Source organism: Euprymna scolopes, chromosome 32, assembly GCF_053919585.1.
Source record: "Euprymna scolopes isolate OS-2025 chromosome 32, ASM5391958v1, whole genome shotgun sequence".
Lineage (NCBI taxonomy): Eukaryota > Metazoa > Mollusca > Cephalopoda > Sepiida > Sepiolidae > Euprymna > Euprymna scolopes.
The window spans coordinates 77413458-77437370 of record NC_136513.1 but is presented as its reverse complement, the minus strand read 5'-3'; the positions used below and the strand labels follow the sequence as shown (position 1 = coordinate 77437370).

General features: G+C 34.2%; 1 protein-coding gene across 1 annotated transcript in view; it reads right to left on the bottom strand.

Annotated features, from left to right (window-relative positions):
- Positions 1-23913, bottom strand: part of LOC145256447 (plastin-1-like) — a 158745-nt gene that overhangs the window by 28521 nt on the left and 106311 nt on the right. The window contains exons 4-5 of the mRNA XM_080115375.1: positions 5189-5284; positions 663-870 (exon numbers count right to left, since the gene is read on the bottom strand). Coding sequence (XP_079971501.1) covers positions 663-870; positions 5189-5284 — 304 coding nt within the window. The remainder of the gene's footprint in view (positions 1-662; positions 871-5188; positions 5285-23913) is intronic.

The window sequence follows — 23913 nt, the reverse complement described above, 5'->3', positions numbered from 1 at the left end:
CTCAAGGATAAGGGTTAATGAGTGTAAGGCAGTCAATGGTACAATATTGTAGTAATCGTTAGAAGTGGAAATTTGGTAAGTTGGATTACTTAAAGGGAACAGCTCATCAAGAACTTGTTTGCATTGGACTTGAAGACGACCATATTGTAGTCAGCTGGAAAGCAGGCAAACGGAAGAGGCGTGTAGTTCTAAAAAAATAAGCTTTGTTCATGGAATCCACGTTTAGGTTTAGGCACAGATAAAGAGTGAGGGAAATTATTGATAGTGTTTTCGTGAAAGTTTGGCAAGGAGTGACTAGATTGGAGGTCAGGCAAGCATTTGCCACAAAAATTCTGAAGAGCTATTTTAAGGAGGAGATAATCAGTGATGAATTTGATGTCCAATGCCACTATGTATTAATAACTTTCTAAAATCTTGCAAAATTTTGAATTCTTTGGAATTATCTCCCTTGTCGTTCAAACAATTTGCAAAATGGCGCAGAGATATCAATTGTTATTTAGCCATAAAATTTGATTTTCTTTTTTTCTGATCAATTTACATGATTTTTGAAATATATTTTCTCCTCATCACAAATACACCATAAAGATTTTTTTCTTTATTATTCTTTGTTTTTTTTTTTGGGGGGGGGTCACAAAAAAGAAAACTATCAAATCACAACTGACCCTGATGACTTGCCAGAGCAACCCAAGAACCAAATGCGGAGTTCCTTCCTTGATGTCCCCAGCTCCAATGTTGACAATGTTGCAACCAATGGATCGAGCAGAGTTGAGGGCCAACACAAGGTTTTCTTGTTTGCAAAACGGGTTTGGGTTGTTCTTGTTGATTCCTCTCTCGTCAATCGTTTCAGGACATGTGATGTTTATTAATTTGCTGGAAAGAGAAAAACAAACTCGTACATGCATTCGGACAAAGAAAAGATTTGAAAACTTCAATTGATGAAGGAGAAACATTTAATTGCCCGGGAATACTGAAAAGCACAAGCGTTTTAAGAGTCTTTGAAACACGAGGACAACATAATTTCATTTAATAAGTATTGTGCGCTGTTTGGATTACTCAGATTACTGTTCGCATAATGTTCCAGTTGTTGCAACCTCCGACCTTCTTCGGGTGTATCTTGTTGAAGTCTGGAATCTATCTGTCGAACTCTGGGATCTGAACAGAATTTTGAACAGCGAGCCTTTATTTAATCTACCGTTCCGTGGCACAAATGAATGAGGTACTAAGTAAAATTCAGATCTGAGGACATTGTTTCAGAGGTTGAAGGTTCAATCTCCAGTCCAACTGATACAGTGCAACCCGGACATGAGAGACCCGATTATAAGAGATTTTTTTCTGGTCCTAAATTAGAGTCTGTGTTAATGTACAGAGTAACTTTGATATAAGGGCTGCAGGGACAGGCGAAGAAGTCTCTTATATCCGGGTTACGCTGTATTAATACAATTGTAAATTAAGACTTCCACCCGGTCATGGCTAATGGAATGAGAGCATGCTACCCCTACGGATTAAAGTAAAGCGTCGCTTTGAAATGTCATACCAATTTCTAAGCTTGAAGGAAAGATTCCACAAGTTCCATAAGATACACTTGAAAAAAGTTGGAGGTTACACTTGTCAAAATGTTGTGCAAATATCATCCAAGGTAAGAACAGTAGTCTAAGTAACCAAAATTACCAATCCTCATCTCAAAAATTCAGAAACAACTATTTTATGATAAAACAATTATTCTCAAGATTTGTCCATTTTTTAGCATTTTACAAATCATGAAATTAGTTAAATAGAAAAAGTCTACTTTGTCATGGCTTCTGGTTTTTAAATTGGAAATTGACAAGGTGTTTATTAAAAAGCAAATATTTTAGGTAGGATTTTAATTAACAAAAAAACAAAAAAACACTGGTTTTTATAATTGAATTTTTTTAAATTAAAAATAGACAAATTAAACTTTTTGTTGAAAAAGTCTACTTAGATGACTTATTGTGTTTTTATGACAGATCTTGACAGACTTAGGATTAGTGATAAGAAAATTTGGTCAATCCCCTAAATGAAATGTTTATAAACAAGTGAAATTAAAAATTCTGTCAAAATCTAAATGAGGGCCAGAAGTCATCATTAAGTACATTTTTTTTTATTTATCTAACACACACACATCCTTCACACACACACACACTTCTGCCACATTTGCTATTCTTTTGGCACTTGATAGCAAAGAAAAGAAAAAATGGTTTCAATATAAAACGATTCCTAGTTATTGATTGTGACAACTAGGAATTGCTTTATATTAAAAGCAAAACTGAGGTGATTTTTGTAAAAAGAAAAAACTCAAATAGAAAAAGGATAGAAAAAAATTGTAGAGAAAAAAAAGAAAAAAGGGAACCGAGTCAACAACAAAGGGAACGCGGCAACAAAAAAGGGACAAACCGAGGCAACACCAAAAAAAAAAAAGAGAGAGAAACCGAGGCAACACCAAAAAAAAAAAAGAAAAAAGAGAAACCGAGGTAACACCAAAAAAAAAAAAGAGAAACCGAGGCAACACCAAAAAAAAAAAGAGAGAAACCGAGGCAACACCAAAAAAAAAAAAGAGAGAAACCGAGGCAACACCCAAAAAAAAAAAAGAGAGAAACCGAGGCAACACCAAAAAAAAAAAAAGAGAGAAACCGAGGCAACACCAAAAGAAAAAGAGAGAAACCGAGGCAACACCAAAAGAAAAAGAGAGAAACCGAGGCAACACCAAAAGAAAAAGAGAGAAACCGAGGCAACACCAAAAGAAAAAGAGAGAAACCGAGGCAACACCAAAAGAAAAAGAGAGAAACCGAGGCAACACCAAAAGAAAAAGAGAGAAACCGAGGCAACACCAAAAGAAAAAGAGAGAAACCGAGGCAACACCAAAAGAAAAAGAGAGAAACCGAGGCAACACCAAAAGAAAGAGAGAAACCGAGGCAACACCAAAAGAAAAAGAGAGAAACCGAGGCAACACCAAAAGAAAAAGAGAGAAACCGAGGCAACACCAAAAGAAAAAGAGAGAAACCGAGGCAACACCAAAAGAAAAAGAGAGAAACCGAGGCAACACCAAAAGAAAAAGAGAGAAACCGAGGCAACACCAAAAGAAAAAGAGAGAAACCGAGGCAACACCAAAAGAAAAAGAGAGAAACCGAGGCAACACCAAAAGAAAAAGAGAGAAACCGAGGCAACACCAAAAGAAAAAGAGAGAAACCGAGGCAACACCAAAAGAAAAAGAGAGAAACCGAGGCAACACCAAAAGAAAAAGAGAGAAACCGAGGCAACACCAAAAGAAAAAGAGAGAAACCGAGGCAACACCAAAAGAAAAAGAGAAACCAAGGCAACACCCAAAGAAAAAGAGAGAAACCGAGGCAACACCAAAAGAAAAAGAGAGAAACTGAGGCAACACCAAAAGAAAAAGAGAGAAACTGAGGCAACACCAAAAGAAAAAGAGAGAAACCGAGGCAACACCAAAAAAAAAAGGGGGGGGGGCAACCGAGGCAACACAAAAAGGGGGGGGGGGCTGAGGCAACATGAAAAAAAAAACACTGGTGAACCAAGGCAATAAAAAGGGGGGGGGGGCTGAGGCAACAAAAAAAAGGTGGGCCGAGGCAATAACAAAAAAGAAAAAAGGGGGAAGCGAGGCCAAAAAAATAAAATGATAGAAAAGGGAAACAAGGAAAAGAAAAGCGAAGCAGAAGTAAAAGGAAAATACGGTACTCTTGCATAATTTGACCCAAATTCTCGTGATTTCCCCGTCAAGCCCGGATCGGGTGAGACTGGCAAACATTGGGGTCAGCCGAGCATTGTTCAAATGTTGAAATGCTAATTCGACTTAAAAATTTGTTTTTTTATGTTTTTAGTAATTTTTTAATTTATGATTAGTTATTTTTAATGATTTATTTATTTTGAATATTTTTTTTTTTGTACTTCAATTTCTGGGAGTTTGATTAGCCAATGAAAAAGCGATATGTAAATGAAAGCAGACGACATTCAAATTGGAAGAAATCGACTGAACCCAGACTCGCCAAACAAAAAAAATGACAGGCAAGGAAATAAATCTGTGCATGCTAGAAAAACAAATGGAAACGCCGATGCAGATAATCTCATATTTTCCGGAAAAGAAATTGCTTTCCCAAAGAATGAGTTGCACCATTCACCACTTGTAAACTTTCTGAGAGAAATTTGTCAGGAGTATTTCCTGAGGAATCCCCGGCAGATAGGAAGCCCAGGGCACACTGTAGAAATTGATGAATCTCTATTCAACCGAAGAAAACATAACGTAGGGAGAATCCTTGAACCGCTCGAGGTCAAAATAGCGTAACCAGCAAGAATGCGGGACCAGCCGGGAGCTTCTGGGTACATATTTACTTGAATTTATGTGGAGACAAAAATTTGGAAACTATCCTTTTGTCTCCATCATAAATCACATTTCCGAAAGCTACCCGGTTGGGGGGGGGGGTTCCTTCCATTTCCTCTACCCCCATCACCTCCCTCTTTGCTGTCGATGATCAACAAGTTGACCGAAGTAAAAGATTCCTAAGCAAATATCCTTATCTAAAGAAAGTTCTTCCACCGGCAATTAAAAAAAAAAAAATTAAGAAAATAAAACTGACTGAACAAAAAATCTTGAAAATAAAATTAAAAAAAACAAGAAAAAAATATGGTTAAAGAAAAAACAAACAAAAAAAATGTACTTACACCTAACATTTATACGGGTAAACAACCTTTTCTTGAAGATAACAATATTTACATAACTTGCTGTTGATAAATATTTTGCAAAAAAAAAAAAAAAAAAAAAAAAAAAAAAAAAAGTAAAATAAAATCTAAAATAAATTAAATAAACATATTTGCTTTTTTTCAAGGTAGGTTTTTTTTATTGTTTTTTGATAATTTGCATTTGTATTTTTTTTTTTTTTCGGTTTGTTTTGCTTTTTTCCTTAGTCTGCGTCTGTTACGCCGCACGGCTGTCACCGATAATTGCCGGTCTCGCCTGATCCGGGCTTGACGGGAAATCATGAGAATTCGGGTCAAATTATGCAAGAGTACCAAAAATACTTTCATAATTCATAATAGATAAAATTTGTAAACATTTTCAACTAGATTTAAAAAAACCCAAAAAACAATACTGATAAAAAAAAACAAAAACAAAATAAAAAAAAACAGACAACCGATATGAAAAGGAAAAAAAACTTACCAAAGTAAAATTCCATCTGCCATTTTGTTATAGAGATCATTGCTCTCCGCATCCAAAGGAAGATAAGGTTTACATTCGGGATCATGAGCCAAATTTCTGCAATTAAAGATACAAAGCAAAAACAGTTGTTATAAATTAAAACTTATTAATTATTTTGGTAATATTAGATTTATACATCTAATATTACCAAAAAAAGAAAGCCCATCCCAGAGCAAGTGAAAATAATTCACCCGAAAAGAACAGTTTGGCACCATTTCCGTTTCTTCACAATTTACGCTAGTAAACCTTTTGATCAAAATCCATTACATGATTTTCATTCAAGAAAATATCTAAAATTAAAAGCTTAAGCTTAAGGGGTCTTAAGAAATTGAAATTCAGAGAATCTTATTCAAATTGTTTCTAATGACCATGGGTCAAGTTTAATTCCCATATTGTGTCCTTACATTTCATGAGTGATGGTTCTGACAAAGGGGAAAGAATTGCTGTTTTCTGGGTCAAACATTTATTGTTGGCTCGTTTTTAACCATGTAGTATTTTTATTCTAGCTTCTTATATCAAGTGGCTATATGTCTTGTCTGGAGTGATTTCCATAAAAAAAAATGAATAAAAAGAAAATGCAAACTGAAATACCTTTAAAATATTCCAAAGTAACCGAAATTCGGTGAGGTTTAATAGATATATTGTTAAACTTTTACAAACATCAGAGGTATGAATTTGCACACCCTTTTTTGCTGCCTGTTAAACGTTTACATACAAATAGATAACCAGATAAACATTACTTTATGTCTTGAGATATAAAGTATTTAAAAAAGAAAATCTGATGTTTGTCAGAGCACAAAGAATAGAGTATGCAAAAAGGTCATTCAACAAGTGTTAAGGACTTGCAAAGACCATCCTACAAGGAACAGTTCAGGGGAAAGAAGACAGACAGATAGAAGTGAGTCAACAACGAACTTGATTGGACAGGTAAATGCTTCGATGTCACCGAGGCACTCGCCCACAACAAGTGAACTACAATAGTGGCGAGTGTAAGAAATTCTGCAGGAGCTGCTAGAAAGGACTTGTCCTGCCTTGATAGAGTTCAAAATAGACTTCGTAGCCTCATAGGAAATGTCCTTTTCTCTTCCCTGCAACCTCTATCTCACAGAAGAGATGCTGCGAATTTGTCTCTGATGTATCGTTATTTTCATGGAAAGTGTTCGACTGAGCTTCAGTCTATGGTCCCCCCCTCGCCTAACTTTCACAAGAAACACCCGTCTAGCTGAAAACACTATCAATAATTTCCCCCACTCTTTATCTGTGCCTAAACCTAAACGTAGATTCCAGGAACAAAGCTTCTTTCTTAGAACTGTACGCCTGTGGAATTGTCTTCTGTTTTCCTGCTTTCCGGCTGACTACAATATGGCTGTGTTCAAGTCTAACATAAATAAGTTCTTGATGAGCCGTTCCATATAAGTTATCAAATTTACCGAATTTTCATTACTAATGATTACTATATTGTCCAATTTCTACTGTACACCCTTATCCTTGAGTGGCCTCTTGATCTTGATAATATGGTGATGCCTGTGTAAAAAAAAAATTTTTTTTTTAAAATAAGCAGGCTTCTCATTGGTCGGTTCGACCGCCTACGATTTTGTTTGAACCTATCAGATTGATTGTTCTTACTAACTGCCAAGGGTATTCTTGGTGCTAAATTTATCTTTTCAGCCTGCCAGTTTTCACAAAGACAACAGATCGAAATGGACGTACGAAAACTCACTTGAGGCTTGTAGCCTTAAAACCCATTGTCTCAATGAGACGTATTAGTGCCCTAATATGGGGTGAAATGTTATTTGCAAACACCAATGTCCTTATGTTGGGCGAAATATTATATTCATCGGACATCTGTTGTGCTCTGTGGATTGACCGACTTTCATGATGACTTATAGAATGTCTCTCAGAGACGAAATTAAGGTTTACATTTTGACCTGTCCTTTGTCCGCCATTTGGGCAGTTATTTACATTGAACTCCATGATGACTACCGGACTCACAGCATTCATCCTTGGAAGGCATCACTTAACTCATCGACTTGTTGCAACTATTCTTCGAACAGCGTGAAGTCTTGAATCCTGCAAACGCGAAGATAAACCATGAACTACTACCCTTTTCAGGTGTTACCAGCCCTGCTCGGCAGATAGTTAAAGATGACACATCTTTTGCAATTTCGATCTTTTTACTTGAATAAAATTTATGTTGAAGTTTAAAGTGAGCCTGTTGTGATTTCTGATTGTTTTCTTTCATTCTGCCAAGGGGTAAAACCGACTTGAGAGAATATCTCGCACAAGTTACGGGACGAGTAACCAGTCATAGTCTGATGTTTTAAATCAACAAAATTATTCCCTTTATATTTTTTATGTTTTTGTTTTCCTTTGCAAAACAAAGATAAATGCATAATTACAACCCCTCCCCCATATCTTTTTTTATGCCGGTAGTTTGAATTATTTCCATTCTTTGGAGTACTGTTCTTATCTTGAGTGCTATTTTCGCGACATCCGTCAATGTAATCTCCGACTTTTTTCAGGTGTATCTTATTGAACTCAGGAATTTTTCTATCAGACTTGGGAATCTTACAGACCCGTGGTATAGTGGATAAAATACTTGGTAAAATTTGGTTGTAAAAAAAAAACAAAAAAAACACACTTTTCTGAAGGTTAAAGGTTCAATCCTCAATGTGGGCAACACTCAAAATACAATTGTGATTTACTTAAACTTTCTACCCAGTCGTGGCTGATGGAATGAGAGCATGCTACTCCCATGGATTAAACAGACTTCCGTTTAAAATTCCATGCAGGTTTCTGGATTCGACAAACTATACCTGAAGAAGGTCAGAGGTTACATCAACCAAAATGTTGTGAAAATAACACTCAAGATGTGAACAGTAGTCCGAAGAATTCAAAATACAAATAATGAATCCCTACCTCGAAATATCAGAAACAAAGATATTGTCTGCATAAAAATAATTCAGATCTGTTTAAAGTATTTTCTGAAAGAAATTAAATTATATTTAAATTGTCTAAACAATAATGCTCCAACACCACTAAAAGAACTGATTAATTAAAATCAAATATTGATTTTGTAGAAAGCTATTGATGATAACAATTAAGGAAGAGACCGACTTAACTTTACATATTAGATGTGTGTGTGTGACTGATAACAAAAGAATATCAAAGTCTTTTTTCTTTTTACAAATAATTTGAATAACTGTTGACAGTTTTTAAAATAATGAAAAGAAATAATTTATTCCTGTAAATAATTCAAGATAAAGGGTATTTTACTCAGGACTGAACATTATATATATATATATATATATATATATATATATATATAAATGTCTTTTTGACATGATGTTGAACGTCAAAAAATGACATTTTTGCACCAACCTAATAAAAGTGAGAATATATGCGTGTGGGCAACTCTCAACCTATATACTTAACAAATTTTTGATCTACAGACTTGAAATTTGCTATGTAGGGTATTCAGATATGTGGAAAACTTTTTAATTTGTTTTCATCCAGAAAAAAAAGGGCTGCTAAAGGGATCAAAATTGAAAAATTGTTACTTGGGGGGGGGGTCATCAGATTTTTACCTGTTAACGGTTTCATGACTGCACATGCATGAATCATTCACATGACAGCTTCATTATGTTAAAAATAAGTAGGTTTTAAAACACTTTAAAAATCGTGTCAAGCTTGCCTAATGGTTATTGTATTTGACTCACTGTCTTTAGGTGTGAACTGTTTAGAAAAAAACAAACATAATACTCGGATGCACATGTCTCAATTTCTTACTGTTTTTAAATTTTTTTTTTTTTTTTTTTTTTTTTTTTACTTCATTATTTTTAAAAGGAATTTTACATTGCGTTTAATACGGGAAAATACTGAGTAATCTGCTAATTAATTATAAAAATGTTTTAATCAGAAAAGATGGAAGGTGGTTGTGGTGAAGCAGATACGAACACGAACTGACGGCCGTGGGTGTGCCAGGTTCGAATCTAATCAGTTCTGCAGCAGCACTTACAGATGGGTGTTAGTAACCTCACGTGGTCACTCCTGTAACAACTCAATTCTAGAATAAACCAGAACAATGTCAGCAACAGAATCGAACCGTTCAAAAACTGTTGTAGGATGCCGATTTCTTTGGATTTTGACATTTTAAAATAGAGTCTATTTCGTATAGAAATCATTTGCAGATTAATTTCTTTCAGATATCTTGTGTAAAAAAAAAAAAAAAAAAAAAAAAATCAAACACGGGAAAAGAAAGTCATTAAAAACAAAATTTACCTTTTTAATTCAGATAATTGAATATCTTAAAGAAAAGTCTACTCAAAGGAAACCCGTAAATTTCATTTTCGATAATTTATTACGTTTAATTCGTTTTTCCTTTTGTCTTTTTCATACATCTTGTCGCCACAGCATTTCATTTAATATCTTGTGCATTTTATATGCATATTTCGTTTGCAGTTGATAAAATATAGTATTTTGTTTCGGTTTATTGGGCTTATGATACTGGATTTTTTTTTTTTTTTAGTATAAGCGCGAAAAACATTTACAATGAACACTCATCTAGCTACAACCACTATCAATAATTTCCCATATTTAAATATATCTGTGACTAAAAGTAAACACAAATACTACAAGCAAAAGTTTTTTTTATCCTAGAACTGCCACCTGTGGAACCCTATAATGCAGGGCTTCTTGCCAGCTGACTACAACATAATCATTCTTGAATCCAATGTAAACAAGTTTTTGTTGAGCCATTCTCTTGATCAAATTCCACCCAATTTCCATCACTTCTTATCATTACGGTGTTGTCTTGCTGACTCTGTAACCCTTATCGTTGCAATCAATAGAATTGGGGATTTGGTTTGGTTTATTAAGCTTATGGATATTTAGGAGGCTGTGTGTGTGTGTGTGTGTGTGTGTGTGTGTGTGTGTGTGTGTGTGTGTGTGTGTGTGTGTGTGTGTGACTACATCTACATCTTATACAGCACAATCACGTTGACACACCGGTTCTTGCCAGATCACCAAAGTTAAGCAACGTTGAGTCTGGTCAGTACCAGATAGGTGACCATTTGGGAAGATGAGGCACTGTATGTACCGCAAGGTAAAATACCAGGTAGAGAAACTGGCATGGTTTTATCCTTCTCTCAATGGGACTATCTTAAGCCGTGGTAGGCACCTCGTCTAGTGATGGCGTCACGATAAAAAAAAATACCCATGATAGCCTTGGCAAAGCATCAAGTATTCAGCTACTGACAAGATTTGAATTACACTACAAACTCGAGTAATGAGTTCAATCTCGGCTGCGGTCATGTTGGTTGGACATCTACAGCATTCATTCTTTTCATATGTGACCAAACAAAATATCCTGTTCTATACACTTTTCCCAATACTGTCCAAATTAAATCTTCTGGGGTCATCAGATCTACACCATTTTTTTTTTAAGTCTCACACTATACACCAATCATATCATTCTTATCATTTCTCTCCATGCAACGCATGTCCTCAACCCTCACTAACGAGTTTTCACTTTCATATGTTATTGCATTTAATGCTATCTATCTCGTCGGGCTCCTTGCCCGGAACACACTCTCAAGATTTCCCTGTCCACTACGAACTACGCAAGACATTTTAGAACGTTACTGCTTTTCTCGAATGCTATATCATTCATAGTGGGTTGAAGGGTTCTAATATATGACGCTTAAAGAATTTTTAATATTATTTTTTTATATTGTATACTTTTTTATGCTGTATAATTTTTTATGTTGTCAACAAGGACCTTTCTAACATTGGAGGGAGGGGGACAGTTATGTTCTTTTAGAACTAGTATTATTTTGATGCATGGTTATTCGCCGGGAAATTGTTGTCGTTGTATGCCCAATGTATGTATTATTTTCGGAGTTACATTCTCCCATAGAGCATTAGAATTTATACACTACATTGGTTTGTTCCAACGTTTTTATAACCGATGAGGAGTTTTTTTCTAACCACAAGGGTTTGTGTTCTAAACTTCTCGTAGTAGATAATATTGACATATATTGAGTTTCTAACATTATTTTGTATGTTTTTTTTAGTCTGAACTCATTTTCCCAAACTTATTCACCAGAGACCTTGCCGTCATATGCCTTTTTCAAATATATAGGCAAACACTGTATGATTTTCGAAAATATCGGAAAAAAAAACTTGTAGAAAAGTGTCCAGTTGAGGGCGAGAGACTTAATGTTTTTAGCCAATTTTTCAATATTTGTTATCCGAAGGGTCGAGCTTCAAAACAATACCAATCTCGTGAAAATCCGTTGCCTCTGTCGAAAGTTTTAGGCAAATAAATAGACATACATACATTTAAACAGAGAGGCGAGATTTATATAATAGATGTTACACTTTAGCACCAGGTAGCCCTGCTAGTACATAAAAAAAGCAATCCTACCAATCATTAGAATTTGGTTGATTTAGTGTCCGATAATTTGGGGTGGAGGTGGTGGAGTGGACATAAGAGTGCAATCAGCCAAGTAGAAAGTCAATAATCCCGCTGATTGCAGGAAGGAGAAAATTCTGAAGCACTCATTCAACAATTTCTGCTGGATGCTTCCAAATTACTTTCCCCCTACAAAGGATTAGGTAGAAACCATCAGAAAAAATTATCTCTATTCTCTCCAAGCAAGAATGATATTTCATTAAATTGACACACAAATACAAATTAATAAACTATTCAGGAAAAAAAAAAAATAAGATGGTGATGTACCTTGCTTGAAGCATTCTGTGTAATATATTATCTATATATCTAGAAAAGTGAGAATGTGTGTGCGTGTGAGGATTAATACCTTCACCCTCAACTGGGTACTTTTCTACTTTTCTGGGTTGGGTTTTTTTCGCCGATATTATCAAAATTCATCCCCTTTTTTCGATTGACTAGCCTTAATTTAAACCTTCCCCACTTCCGGTCTGGCAATGGATGTAATGACAAAGACGTCCCCCCCCCCCACAATCTTTTCCACCTTCGCGGTATGGGTTCAAATCTGCCTGCCTGCCTGCCTACTATCACTTCTTTTTATTTATTTATTTATTTTTGCTCAACACACACCTCCAAACGCCTGAGCAACGCCGGGCACCCAGGCTAGCCTAAAGAAAAAAAAAAAAAAATCATTTGAGGGGGGATAACTCTTATTCTTGTAAGTAAATAGTTATTTTTTAATCCTTTTTTAACTTAAATACAAAATTTAACTAAAAAATGTTTTAGGGTTATAGAACAAACTATTTGCAAAACAAATTCGAATGTAATGTTTCTTGCTGGCAACAAATCTTATTCGCAGATAGTTTTAATGTTGTTGCAAAAATCTATGAAATGAGCATAAATGTGTTTATTTGGCACATTAAAATGATTTTTATTTTTCACTTTATTTGACTAAAAGAACAAAATCAATAAAATAAATTTGGTGAAATACAAATATTTAAAAATGCTTTGAAATTTAAATGAAAAAAAAAAAATCAAGTTTGTTCTTGTTTGTTTATACCATCTTTTTCTTTCTCTTGCTGTCTCTCACACATGCAGACACATTTCTTTTTGTCCTCTAAACTTATATTAAAAAAAACAAAACAAAAAAAAAAAAAACTTCGTCACAATGGCTCATATTTCGACCTTGGCTTGCTTCCCAATTGAAGCAATGTTTTTTAATGACTTTATTTTAGAATTGTTTTAAGACAATGCTATGACGTTAATGTTCTTCATCTGTGTACACAATACAATCAACTGTGAGATTGGAGCGAGGGGGGCATAATGTTTCAGTTTTGTTTAGAATATTATATATATATATATATATATATATATATATATATACACACACACACACACACACACACGTGCAACAACTTGTCCTTTCATGATAAAACAGTAAAATAAAAGACATTTATTTTTTTAACTCGTATTATCTTCAGTAGGCTACAATTTACTGTCCTTGCTTAGATAAGACATTTTTCTAATTTGACTTTTCCTGCATTTTAGGTTTTATTCTAGTTTAATCATTTCTTGATAACATTACTTTAAATAAAAAACGAAATTCTTATAAAGTTATATATATATATATATATATATATATATATATATATATATATATATATATATGATTTTCAGAATGTGAGATATTATATATAATAAACTCCACAGCCAAACTGATCTGTGTTGGAGTTAATAGAAATTCTTGTGTGTGAGGCGTTTGCTCTGTTGGTAGAGTGCTTGCCTCGCATGCAAGTGGCTCGGGTTTCGAATCCCGAGTTTGAGGGTGAAACTCGAGTCTTGGACTTCCGGTTCGTTGACCGTCATGGCTCTTGTGGGCTGCAACGTTGTTTGGCTGGGGAATATATATATATATATATATATATATATATATATATATATAAAGTTTATAAGTAACTTTTGGTTAACTTTTATATAATACTATAACTCTGCCCTACGAGGATGTTAAGATTTCAAGAACCCTTTTAATAGGTGTGCACTCTGGGCTAAGCCACTGAGGACTCCTTTTTATGTGTGCATAGAGACTTAGACACCAAGAACCCTTTCACTTATGTGACCAAGATGTGTTTGATAGCAAGCCGCAAAAGAAATTCTAAAGAAAAAAATAAAGAAACTTATTGTTAAAAAAATAAAGAAATTTAAAATAGCTGTTGCGTTTAGAAAATAGTTTCGTTTTGGAATCACAATAATAAGAAAAACATTAGGAGCAGGGGCTTAACAGGATTGAAATTTTTTCAGACTCAGAGATTAGCTAAATGGATAAGCTGAAGTTTTTTGTTAATTTTTTTTTTTTTTTTAATTTTCATACTTATATCAACATTAAAACGGTTTACAGTTATTTAAAATCAATAATACAATATTTTGAAATACTCTCTCTCTCTCTCTCATATATATATATATATATATATATATATATATATATATATATATATGGCCTTCGGGCCGGGATCAAAGTGTAGTATCTGTTCCGGCAGATACTGCACTTAAGATGATTTGTACCAGTCAATGGAGGGGAAACCCTCTATACTGGGACAATTATTATTTTTGGTAACCAGAGTGCCCCCTTTTTGCCTACTTTTAGGGGAGCTGGTTTTTACCTCACATTAAAAACGGCCTTGTGCCTAATTTGCTCAGTGGGGGAGCAAATAAATACCATCTGTTCCGGCAGATACTGCAAGCTATGACTAGCTATGACTAGCAAAGACCAGATGTGGGGGCAACCCCACATGCCTGACCTTTAACCAGCTCCCATTTCCCACCTCTCGGGAGCTGGTCCCCCCTTTCCCTTCCCCCTCCCTTCACTCCTCACATTAAAAATTGGCCTTGTGCCTAATTTGCTCGGTGGGGGAGCAAATAAATACCATCTGTTCCGGCAGATACTGCAAGCTATGACTAGCAAAGACCAGATGTGGGGGCAACCCCACATGCCTTACCTTTAACCAGCTCCCATTTCCCACCTCTCGGGAGTTGGTCCCCTTTTTCCCTTCCCCCTCCCTTCACTCCTCACATTAAAAATCGGCCTTGTGCCTAATTTGCTCGGTGGGGGAGCAAATAAATACCATCTGTTCCGGCAGATGCTGCACTTAAGATAATTTGTACCAGTCAATGGAGGGGAAACCCTCTATACTGGGACAATTATTATTTTTGGTAACCAGAGTGCCCCCTTTTTGGCTACTTTTAGGGGAGCTGGTTTTTACCTCACATTAAAAACGGCCTTGTGCCTAATTTGCTCAGTGGGGGAGCAAATAAATACCATCTGTTCCGACAGATGCTGCACTTAAGATAATTTGTACCAGTCAATGGAGGGGAAACCCTCTATACTGGGACAATTATTATTTTTGGTAACCAGAGTGCCCCCTTTTTGCCTACTTTAAGGGGAGCTGGTTTTTACCTCACATTAAAAACGGCCTTGTGCCTAATTTGCTCAGTGGGGGAGCAAATAAACACCATCTGTTCCGGCAGATGCTGCACTTAAGATAATTTGTACCAGTCAATGGAGGGGAAACCCTCTATACTGGGACAATTATTATTTTTGGTAACCAGAGTGCCCCCTTTTTGGCTACTTTTAGGGGAGCTGGTTTTTACCTCACATTAAAAACGGCCTTGTGCCTAATTTGCTCAGTGGGGGAGCAAATAAATACCATCTGTTCCGACAGATGCTGCACTTAAGATAATTTGTACCAGTCAATGGAGGGGAAACCCTCTATACTGGGACAATTATTATTTTTGGTAACCAGAGTGCCCCCTTTTTGGCTACTTTTAGGGGAGCTGGTTTTTACCTCACATTAAAAACGGCCTTGTGCCTAATTTGCTCAGTGGGGGAGCAAATAAACACCATCTGTTCCGACAGATGCTGCACTTAAGATGGTTTGTACCAGTCAATGGAGGGGAAACCCTCTATACTGGGACAATTATTATTTTTGGAAACCAGAGTGCCCCCTTTTTGCCTACTTTTAGGGGAGCTGGTTTTTACCTCACATTAAAAACGGCCTTGTGCCTAATTTGCTCAGTGGGGGAGCAAATAAACACCATCTGTTCTTCAGGTGCTGCACTTCTATTTCTTGTTCTCTTTCGCTGGAGGAGAAGTCCTTCATGACTGAGACAATTTTTATTTTTGTACCTTTTCTCCACATTAAAAAACGACCTTGGTGTCTAACTCTGTCCCGTGGGGAGGCATAGTAAATAGGTATATATATATAATACAGACGAAAGACACAAAGGCAATCATTTGAATGAGTAATTTTGCATAACTATTAAAAAAAATTCATAAAATTGTAATTTTATTGTTCTATTTTTGAGATATATACACACACATACACTAGGCAGAGTGATCTGATGTTGCCCGGTCAATGATAAATGATGATCAACAAATGTTTTATACTCCCATATTTTTATTGTCATCGAAATCGATGAAATCGCCCATTTTTCAATCAAATTGATTGATTGCCTGCTTTAGTTGGGGACTCATCAGGGTTCATCGAGAAGCCCACATGCCCCTCACAGTGACTTGGTTCACAATACATTGTATATTGTAGTCTACATTGCACTGTAGAGAACCTACTGTTTATTTTATAAAGTTATTTTTGATATATAATGGCTTGCATTAAAGTTTAAAATGAAAAAGTCAAGTATCATGCTTTAATTGTGCACTAGCGGAACCTGTGGAAATTCCGCAGGAGATTCATTCATATGCAATATATTGATGTTGGCATTCTGTAGATGTTCAGTGTAAATGAAGACGCTCTGATATTTTTGTAGCTCTTTTGTTAAAACTGCAAAAGTATTTATCTAAGCTAGCACGAACGCCCAGCAAAGTACATTTAAATTTGATGTTTTAATTCTTGCAGATTTTGTATATATTATTATAGAGTTAATTTTCTATCGATTTTTATATATTATTATAGTTAATGTTCTATCGATTTTTATATATTATAAAGTTATGATTTCCAAAATAAAAAATATATATCCATTTGATGTGAATTCTTAGTAAAATTATTTATAACAAGAAATGGAGTTCATAACAATTAAACGACAGTCACTCGGATGTAAGCGTGACACACACGCTAGCCTATTAATATATAGATAAACAGAAACATTCATTTCAAACACGCCCCTGTCATTTCAAAGAACCTACTGTTGATTTTATGCTTGGCCTTTTAGTAAATGCTCTTGTGATGTTAGGCTGTGTAAGGTCAAATTCGCCTGTTCCATCTTTCATTGGATTATTTCAATTATCGATACTTATCGGAAACATTTTGATACATAACCTGTCTAAGAACACTGTCAGGTACATAAAGTACCTTTGTGTGAAATTTCATAAAAATCAGCACTACCATTTCAGAGTGCATAGGGAACAAAGTCGCAAGTTCTTTTACATGATTATATATATATATATATATATATATAATATCTAATCTCAATAGAAGAGGAGCATATAAAAACGACAAACAACCACAGAATTCGCGCATAAGCCTGAAGAGTCCTAGAGTGGATTAAACACGGAATATTCAGTGTAGCTTAATCGCCATATATATATATTTTATAAATTACTAATTACTACATTACTATATATATATATATATATATATATATATATATATATATATATATATATACATACACAGAGAGAGAGAGATAGAGAGAATAGGGAGGAAGCATAATTAATACAAAATCATTTACATATATTCCAAGAATTAAAAACGAACTAAAAAATTATTTTGTTTTAAATTCTTGGAATATATGTAAATGATTTTGTAGTAATTTGATTTAACCTACTTCCTCTAATTTAGCTCTGGAAAACCTAATTCCTCTTCTATTGAGCTGATTATATATCTACAGTATTTTGAACAAATGGTTGTAATATTTTTTTTTTTTTTTTTTTTTACAAAGGAGTCACCACTTCTCAAGGCTCGAAAGCCACTCAAGGATAATAGTTAATGTGTGTACAGTAGTCAACGGGACAATATCATAGGAATGGTTAGCAGTGACTTTGATAATATAAAACAAGTGAAGCACGCATGGTCCCCCACGAGTGCACAGTGAACGAGGCATAAAAGAAATTACTAAGTTCAGCCCCCCCCCCCCACACACACCCATTTAGCCTCCAAAGTCCCCAGGGGACATCAAATCCTGGTGAAAATAAATAGTGCAGTTTTAGGCCCTAACATGTAAATTTGAGTTTTGCACGATGCAAAAAAAGAAATGACCAAGTCCATTTGCCTTCCCCCATTTAGCCCCAAAAGTCCCCAAGGCCTTAACATATTCAAATTTGAGTTCAGCACCATGCTAAACTGCTACATAGACATGCACAGGAAATTTTAGACAAATATGGTAAAATAGTCCAAAAAATGGAGTGTTTTTATTAGCCCTAAAAGAGCCCCTGGGGCACACCCAAGAGTTATCGCGAAGTATAGACAAACAAAATTATATAGAAATCAGTTAGTTACAACTTTTCAGAAAGTTTTATAAAAATACAAGGCATCAATTTTATTTAATAAGCACAAAAGTGTCACTTTTAGCCATTTTAACCCGAAAGGTACCGTTAGGGAGGCAACCAGAGTTTTCCAGGAAAATCCGTTCTGTTACTTTTTTTTACTCATATCATGTTTAATGTTTGTGCAAAATTTCAAAAGAATTTCAAGGCGTAGTTATTGAGAAAAGTGTGGACAGACGAAAGGAGGAACGGACAAGGGTGAATTTACACGTCCACCCTCCTTTTGTCGAGAGAGGAGGGGGGGGGCAACAAAAATGTTATGTGTATTCCTATGTAAGCTTAATGTGTTGATGTACATTCAACTAGGAACATCACTTCCAACATTCTGAAATGGTGATGTTTATAATGTTATTGTGTGAGTTTATTCATAAACACTGTACATTTACCGTACAGAAAAAAAATTTTTTTTTTTTCCTGCATACCAATTCAATTTAATTTGGACACCTTTCAAATTGGTTTCTGATTTATGGCGTAACTGCCGCTTTTTTAGTTTTAAATAACCCGCCAAATGCGCCGATATGCCAAACCAATAGTTATAGTTACCTATACAGTTCTTTTCTTCCCACGTAAAACTAATTTTGACTTGTTTTGTACAATTTCAAAGATAAAAGGAGGTTGGGTGTTGGAAAAATGTAACGAAAGGAATGTAGATTTATATACTTTGACACACGTCTGACGAAGGTATTTCCCCCCGAAATATAATACAGATATTCTATCTGACCAACTGAACAAATAAGGACTCAACACACACACATATTAACGTTGGGACAATTAATAGGATTGGGAAAAATAACTTTTCAGAGTATCAGAATCGGAAAAATTAGTGCCAAAATGATTCTTTAATTTTTTTTTTTTAGTTTCATCTTGTTTAATGCCTTATTTTCCATTGCTGATACTAAAGATAAAATGATAAATATTTATTGATTTTGAAATTAAAATCTATATATTACTTCAAAAGTACTAGTTTTTATATTTGCGAAAATATATGTATACAGTACTTGGGTTTTATGGTAAACTGAAAAAATAAACAATTCTACAATATATTAAGAAATTTTAAAAGAACTGCAAAAATATTGGAATCGTCCCATCATTAATATATTAGTGTTTGGACAATTAATCGATTAAAAGAGAGAAGCACAGAAAATAAAAAAAAGAAAGAAAATTACAAAAAACAGAAGCGAAGAAAATTTGTAAAAAGAGATTAAAAGAAAATTTAGAAAGAAAAGAAACAAAAAAAAGAGAACGAATGAAAAATAAAAAACGAATGAAAAAAAACGAATGAAAAAAAACGAATGAAAAAAAACGAATGAAAAAAAACGAATGAAAAAAAACGAATGAAAAAAAACGAATGAAAAAAAACGAATGAAAAAAAACGAATGAAAAAAAACGAATGAAAAATAAAAAACGAATGAAAAATAAAAAACGAATGAAAAATAAAAAACGAATGAAAAAAAAAAACGAATGAAAAATAAAAAACGAATGAAAAATAAAAAACGAATGAAAAATAAAAAACGAATGAAAAATAAAAAACGAATGAAAAATAAAAAACGAATGAAAAATAAAAACAAACAAATGGAAACAAATATAAAACAGCCCAACTTTCTAACTTGAACAAATAATGCAACAGCAATCTCTTTTCATGGTTGATCACATGCCCTAATTTTGTTTTTACTCCGTTATCATTGTCATCATATGTGCATTTATTTTTAAACAAGTTAATCATACCTTCTTAGAATCTCCCTTCACTTTGAATGCAGCAGCAGCAACCGAAACTGCTGATTTATATCTAAATACTACTACAACTGTGGATCTTGTTTTGTTGTTTGTCTCCATGTACAGTGAATGACACCATCCATCAAATCAGAAGAAAGTGGAAATTCTTTATCTGGACCAATGTCTAGATCTCGAAGGATCAAGAATATTAAAACCATATCAAAATAAATAAATAAAAATGTGATTGAAGAGCTCCTGGTCACATTGATAGCTATGACAGCAGGATATTCTTTTCATTGCTTTGACTCTCTAGTATATATCCGACACAGTTAATCAACAGAGAACCATATCACTCTATATAAAAGCGTATAAGATATGAATGGATACACACTCAAGAGTCCAAACAAAAGAATATGCTGTTGTCCTATCCCTAGTGATCACTATTGTTGACCACATTTTGATTCACAAATTTCACCAGCATTAAAGTGGATCTGATGCCACAGATTGGATTGAAAATATGGAACATGTTGAAACCAACGTAGACATCTGATGCTTGAGATAATAATGAAAATCGAAAATTGAAAAACTGATTAAATTAAATTAAAAAAAAATAGAATTAAAAACAAAATTAACTACTTAATTGTCATGTTGAAATTAGTAACATACCCCAAAAATTACGAAAAATGATAAAGTAGAAATTTATTGATGAAAATTGCTTTTGAAGGGAATTGCAAATTTTACTTGAATACACAGAATAGCTATAATGATAGGCAAGGGAGGTAACTGCATGAAGTCAGGTAGCAATATTAGTCATCTACATATAAAAAAATTACCCTGTCTGAGGAACGATCTCTATCAAACTCTTTTCAATTTTTGGTCTACAAACATGAAACTTGATAGAAAGGGGATTTGGCCATGTGGGGAAAAAATGATTTGGTCTTTAGCCGATACAAATAACTGCAAAGCAAAAAAAAAATTTTTTTTTAAATAAAGAACTTGGCAGGCATAACTTGACTTAAAGCGCTCTTGTATGTATGTGCAAATATACCTTTATATATAAGTAGATTGTAGTTTGCTTGAAGCATTGTTGAAGAAAATAAGGTAAAATTAAAAGCCAAGAACAATGCGAGATTTTTTTTTTATATAGAGTAAAATTAAATGAAAACAAAAAGAAATAAATTTCTTTTTTTTTTTTGTTTTTTCTTTTTCACACAAATTTTAACTCTAAACAACAGTAAATTTTTTTTTCCTGTTGTATTCAATGGTGTTATAAATCTCAATATATTTCAGACCTATTAGTCCTTTTTCAAGAGAAGACAGCGGAAGAGTGTTCAAAATTGGAAAAGCAGCTACAGAGTTTTCAAAACTCTGTAGCTGCTTTTCCAATTTTATATGTTAAACAATGTTATTTTTTTCAAGTTTTTATATGCATATGGATATGCAAAGAAAAAGGCTGGAGAGATATAAATTTTGATCTTGATTCTTTTTTTTTTTTGTAACTTTTGAAATCACTACTATATATTGGGTATAATATCATAATTAATACAGTATTGGCTCTATAATTAATACAAAATCTGCATTAACTAAAATACAATATTTAAGAGAATTTTATGACTGGACAATGCTAAAGTGTCTGTTAATTAGTAAAAAAAATATTAAACAGGTTTTATTTTTTGGTGGAGCGGACATTTGACCATGTTGTAAACAAACTGGGTTTTGTTTTATGGTTTTTACGGATTATTTAATGTTAACTCCTGTCATTTTGGGATACTTCAAGTTCATTATATCTTCAAATATTTATTCATGAGGCTTGGTTTGGATGTTTTATTTTAATGCACATCAAATCCGGTCATTTGTATAAGTTTTTATGCTTCAATATTTTTTAGGGAAAGGTGTACAGAATAAGAAACTCGTTACATATTCACTGCGGCCGGTTGTCCAGTCTACATAATTGTTAACATCTACTTTTCTCACTGGTCTAAGATATAGACACACTGACAGCAAGTAAAACACAACACAGCTGATCTCTAAAAAAAAATATTGTTTTTATTTTACACAGACAAATCAGCATTTGATTAAAAATTATTACTGGTGTTTTGACGTTTCTGAAAGACACGAGCGAAGGTGCGTGGTTGTGTTGCATGTCGGGGCAGTGTAGAAATGTGACAGCCTCGCTTCTCTCCGACTACTCGGCTTTCTCTTAGTGACGATTTATTTACATAAACATTGTTTTCCTATTGGAATGTTTAATATTTCCTATTCTCTATTGTTTCAATCCTTTGACTGATATCCTCTCTCTGGGTCAAATTATGCATTTCATTAGACAAAGGTGGATAGTCCTGCATTATTCACCATTTATCAAGGCCCAGAGGCCACTCGAGGATAAGGGTTAAAGAGTGTACAGTAGCCAATGGGACAATATCATGGCATCCATTTACGTGTGTGCAACTCATCGAATGTTTTTCTTCCCGGGGTTGCCTGCCAATATCTAACATTTTGATGGTATAGGCATGCTGAAAGAATGGATGAGAGTTCTTGAGTTGATAGATGTAGAACGGTTGTGGTAACAGGTTTAGTTAACAGGAAAAAGGCCATGTGAGACGATGAGAATGGATTTGCAAGAAAAGATACAGACCAGACCACAGATAGGGAAGTCAATTTCTAAAAGCCACCTAACATGTATAAATGACGTTAAAATGTTTATTATAGTGATAATCATAGTGATGATGATGATGATGCTGCTGCCAACTCCAACAATTAGTCTATTTTTTTTTTGTTTTTTGTTTTTTGAATGGCGAGTAATTTACAGAAGCGTTGTTCTGTTTTTGAAGTTCAATCGTTTAGATTTGGGATGGGATTATATCTGTTATGTAAAAAAATAAAGTCAGACTTTTTTTTTTTTTTATCTCTGATAAATGGTAGACAGTTTTAGTTGGGCAAATATTTTTTTTTTGTCAAATTTTCTTTTCCAAAAGGAGATTACCAAGAATTAATCAAATATTTATTGTGATGTTTTTTCTCATCTATATATATAAAAGCGAAAATGTGTGTGTGTATGTATGTATGTATGCATGTGTGTCCGCTAAAAACTTTTGACAGACATGACAAAAATTCACAAACTCTGTATCATATTGAAGCGTTATCCTTCGCCCGAAAAATATCGAAAAATTGGCCAAAAACATTCATTTTTTCACCCCGAAATCGACAATTTTCGACGATTTGGGGTCAACAAACATGGTCCTCTCGTGACGACGACAGGTTCTACGCATGCATCAGATGACGTCATGACCTGATTTACTTTAAATACTTGAAAAACTGACTAAATTTCATGTACGTCGCATTAGCTCAGTTGGTTAGCGTGTTGGTTCATTATCTAAACGTTTTGGGTTCGAATCGTGGTGTGAGATGTCTTTCTTTTTTTTTTTCTCGATTTTTTAAATTTAAATATTGAACCAGTGTTATTCAAGCCATTTTTCACGTAACGTTCGTTTTCCTGTTTTTTCTTTTTTTTATTTCGCTTATCCACCCCAGAGTACACACCTAAAAACACCCGGGTACCCGCCGATTTTTTAAATTTTAATATCGAAATAGGCTTATTTAAGCCATTTTTTTTTTGTTTTTTCGATTTTTACATTTAACATCGTTCATTTGCCCTACGTTATTTTTTTTTATATTTTTTCTTCGATGTTTTGATTACCCCCCTTTAAGTTTTAAGGTTTTCCTTTTTTACTTCGCTTATAACAAACAAACCTGGTCATTGACCTCATTTGCTGAATAGCTATTGCTTACGTCGCGTGCATGCACCGGTCAATTTGATTCTTACTTAAATAAATTCAAACATCTTTCAGTAACTCATTCTGGCTGGCCGATTTTATTTTCAAACTTCGCCTCAGGGCTTCCGGTTCGATCCTACCAACTTTTACCCCCACCCTCACTCCACCCCCGGTTTCTTTTTTATTTAACAGCACA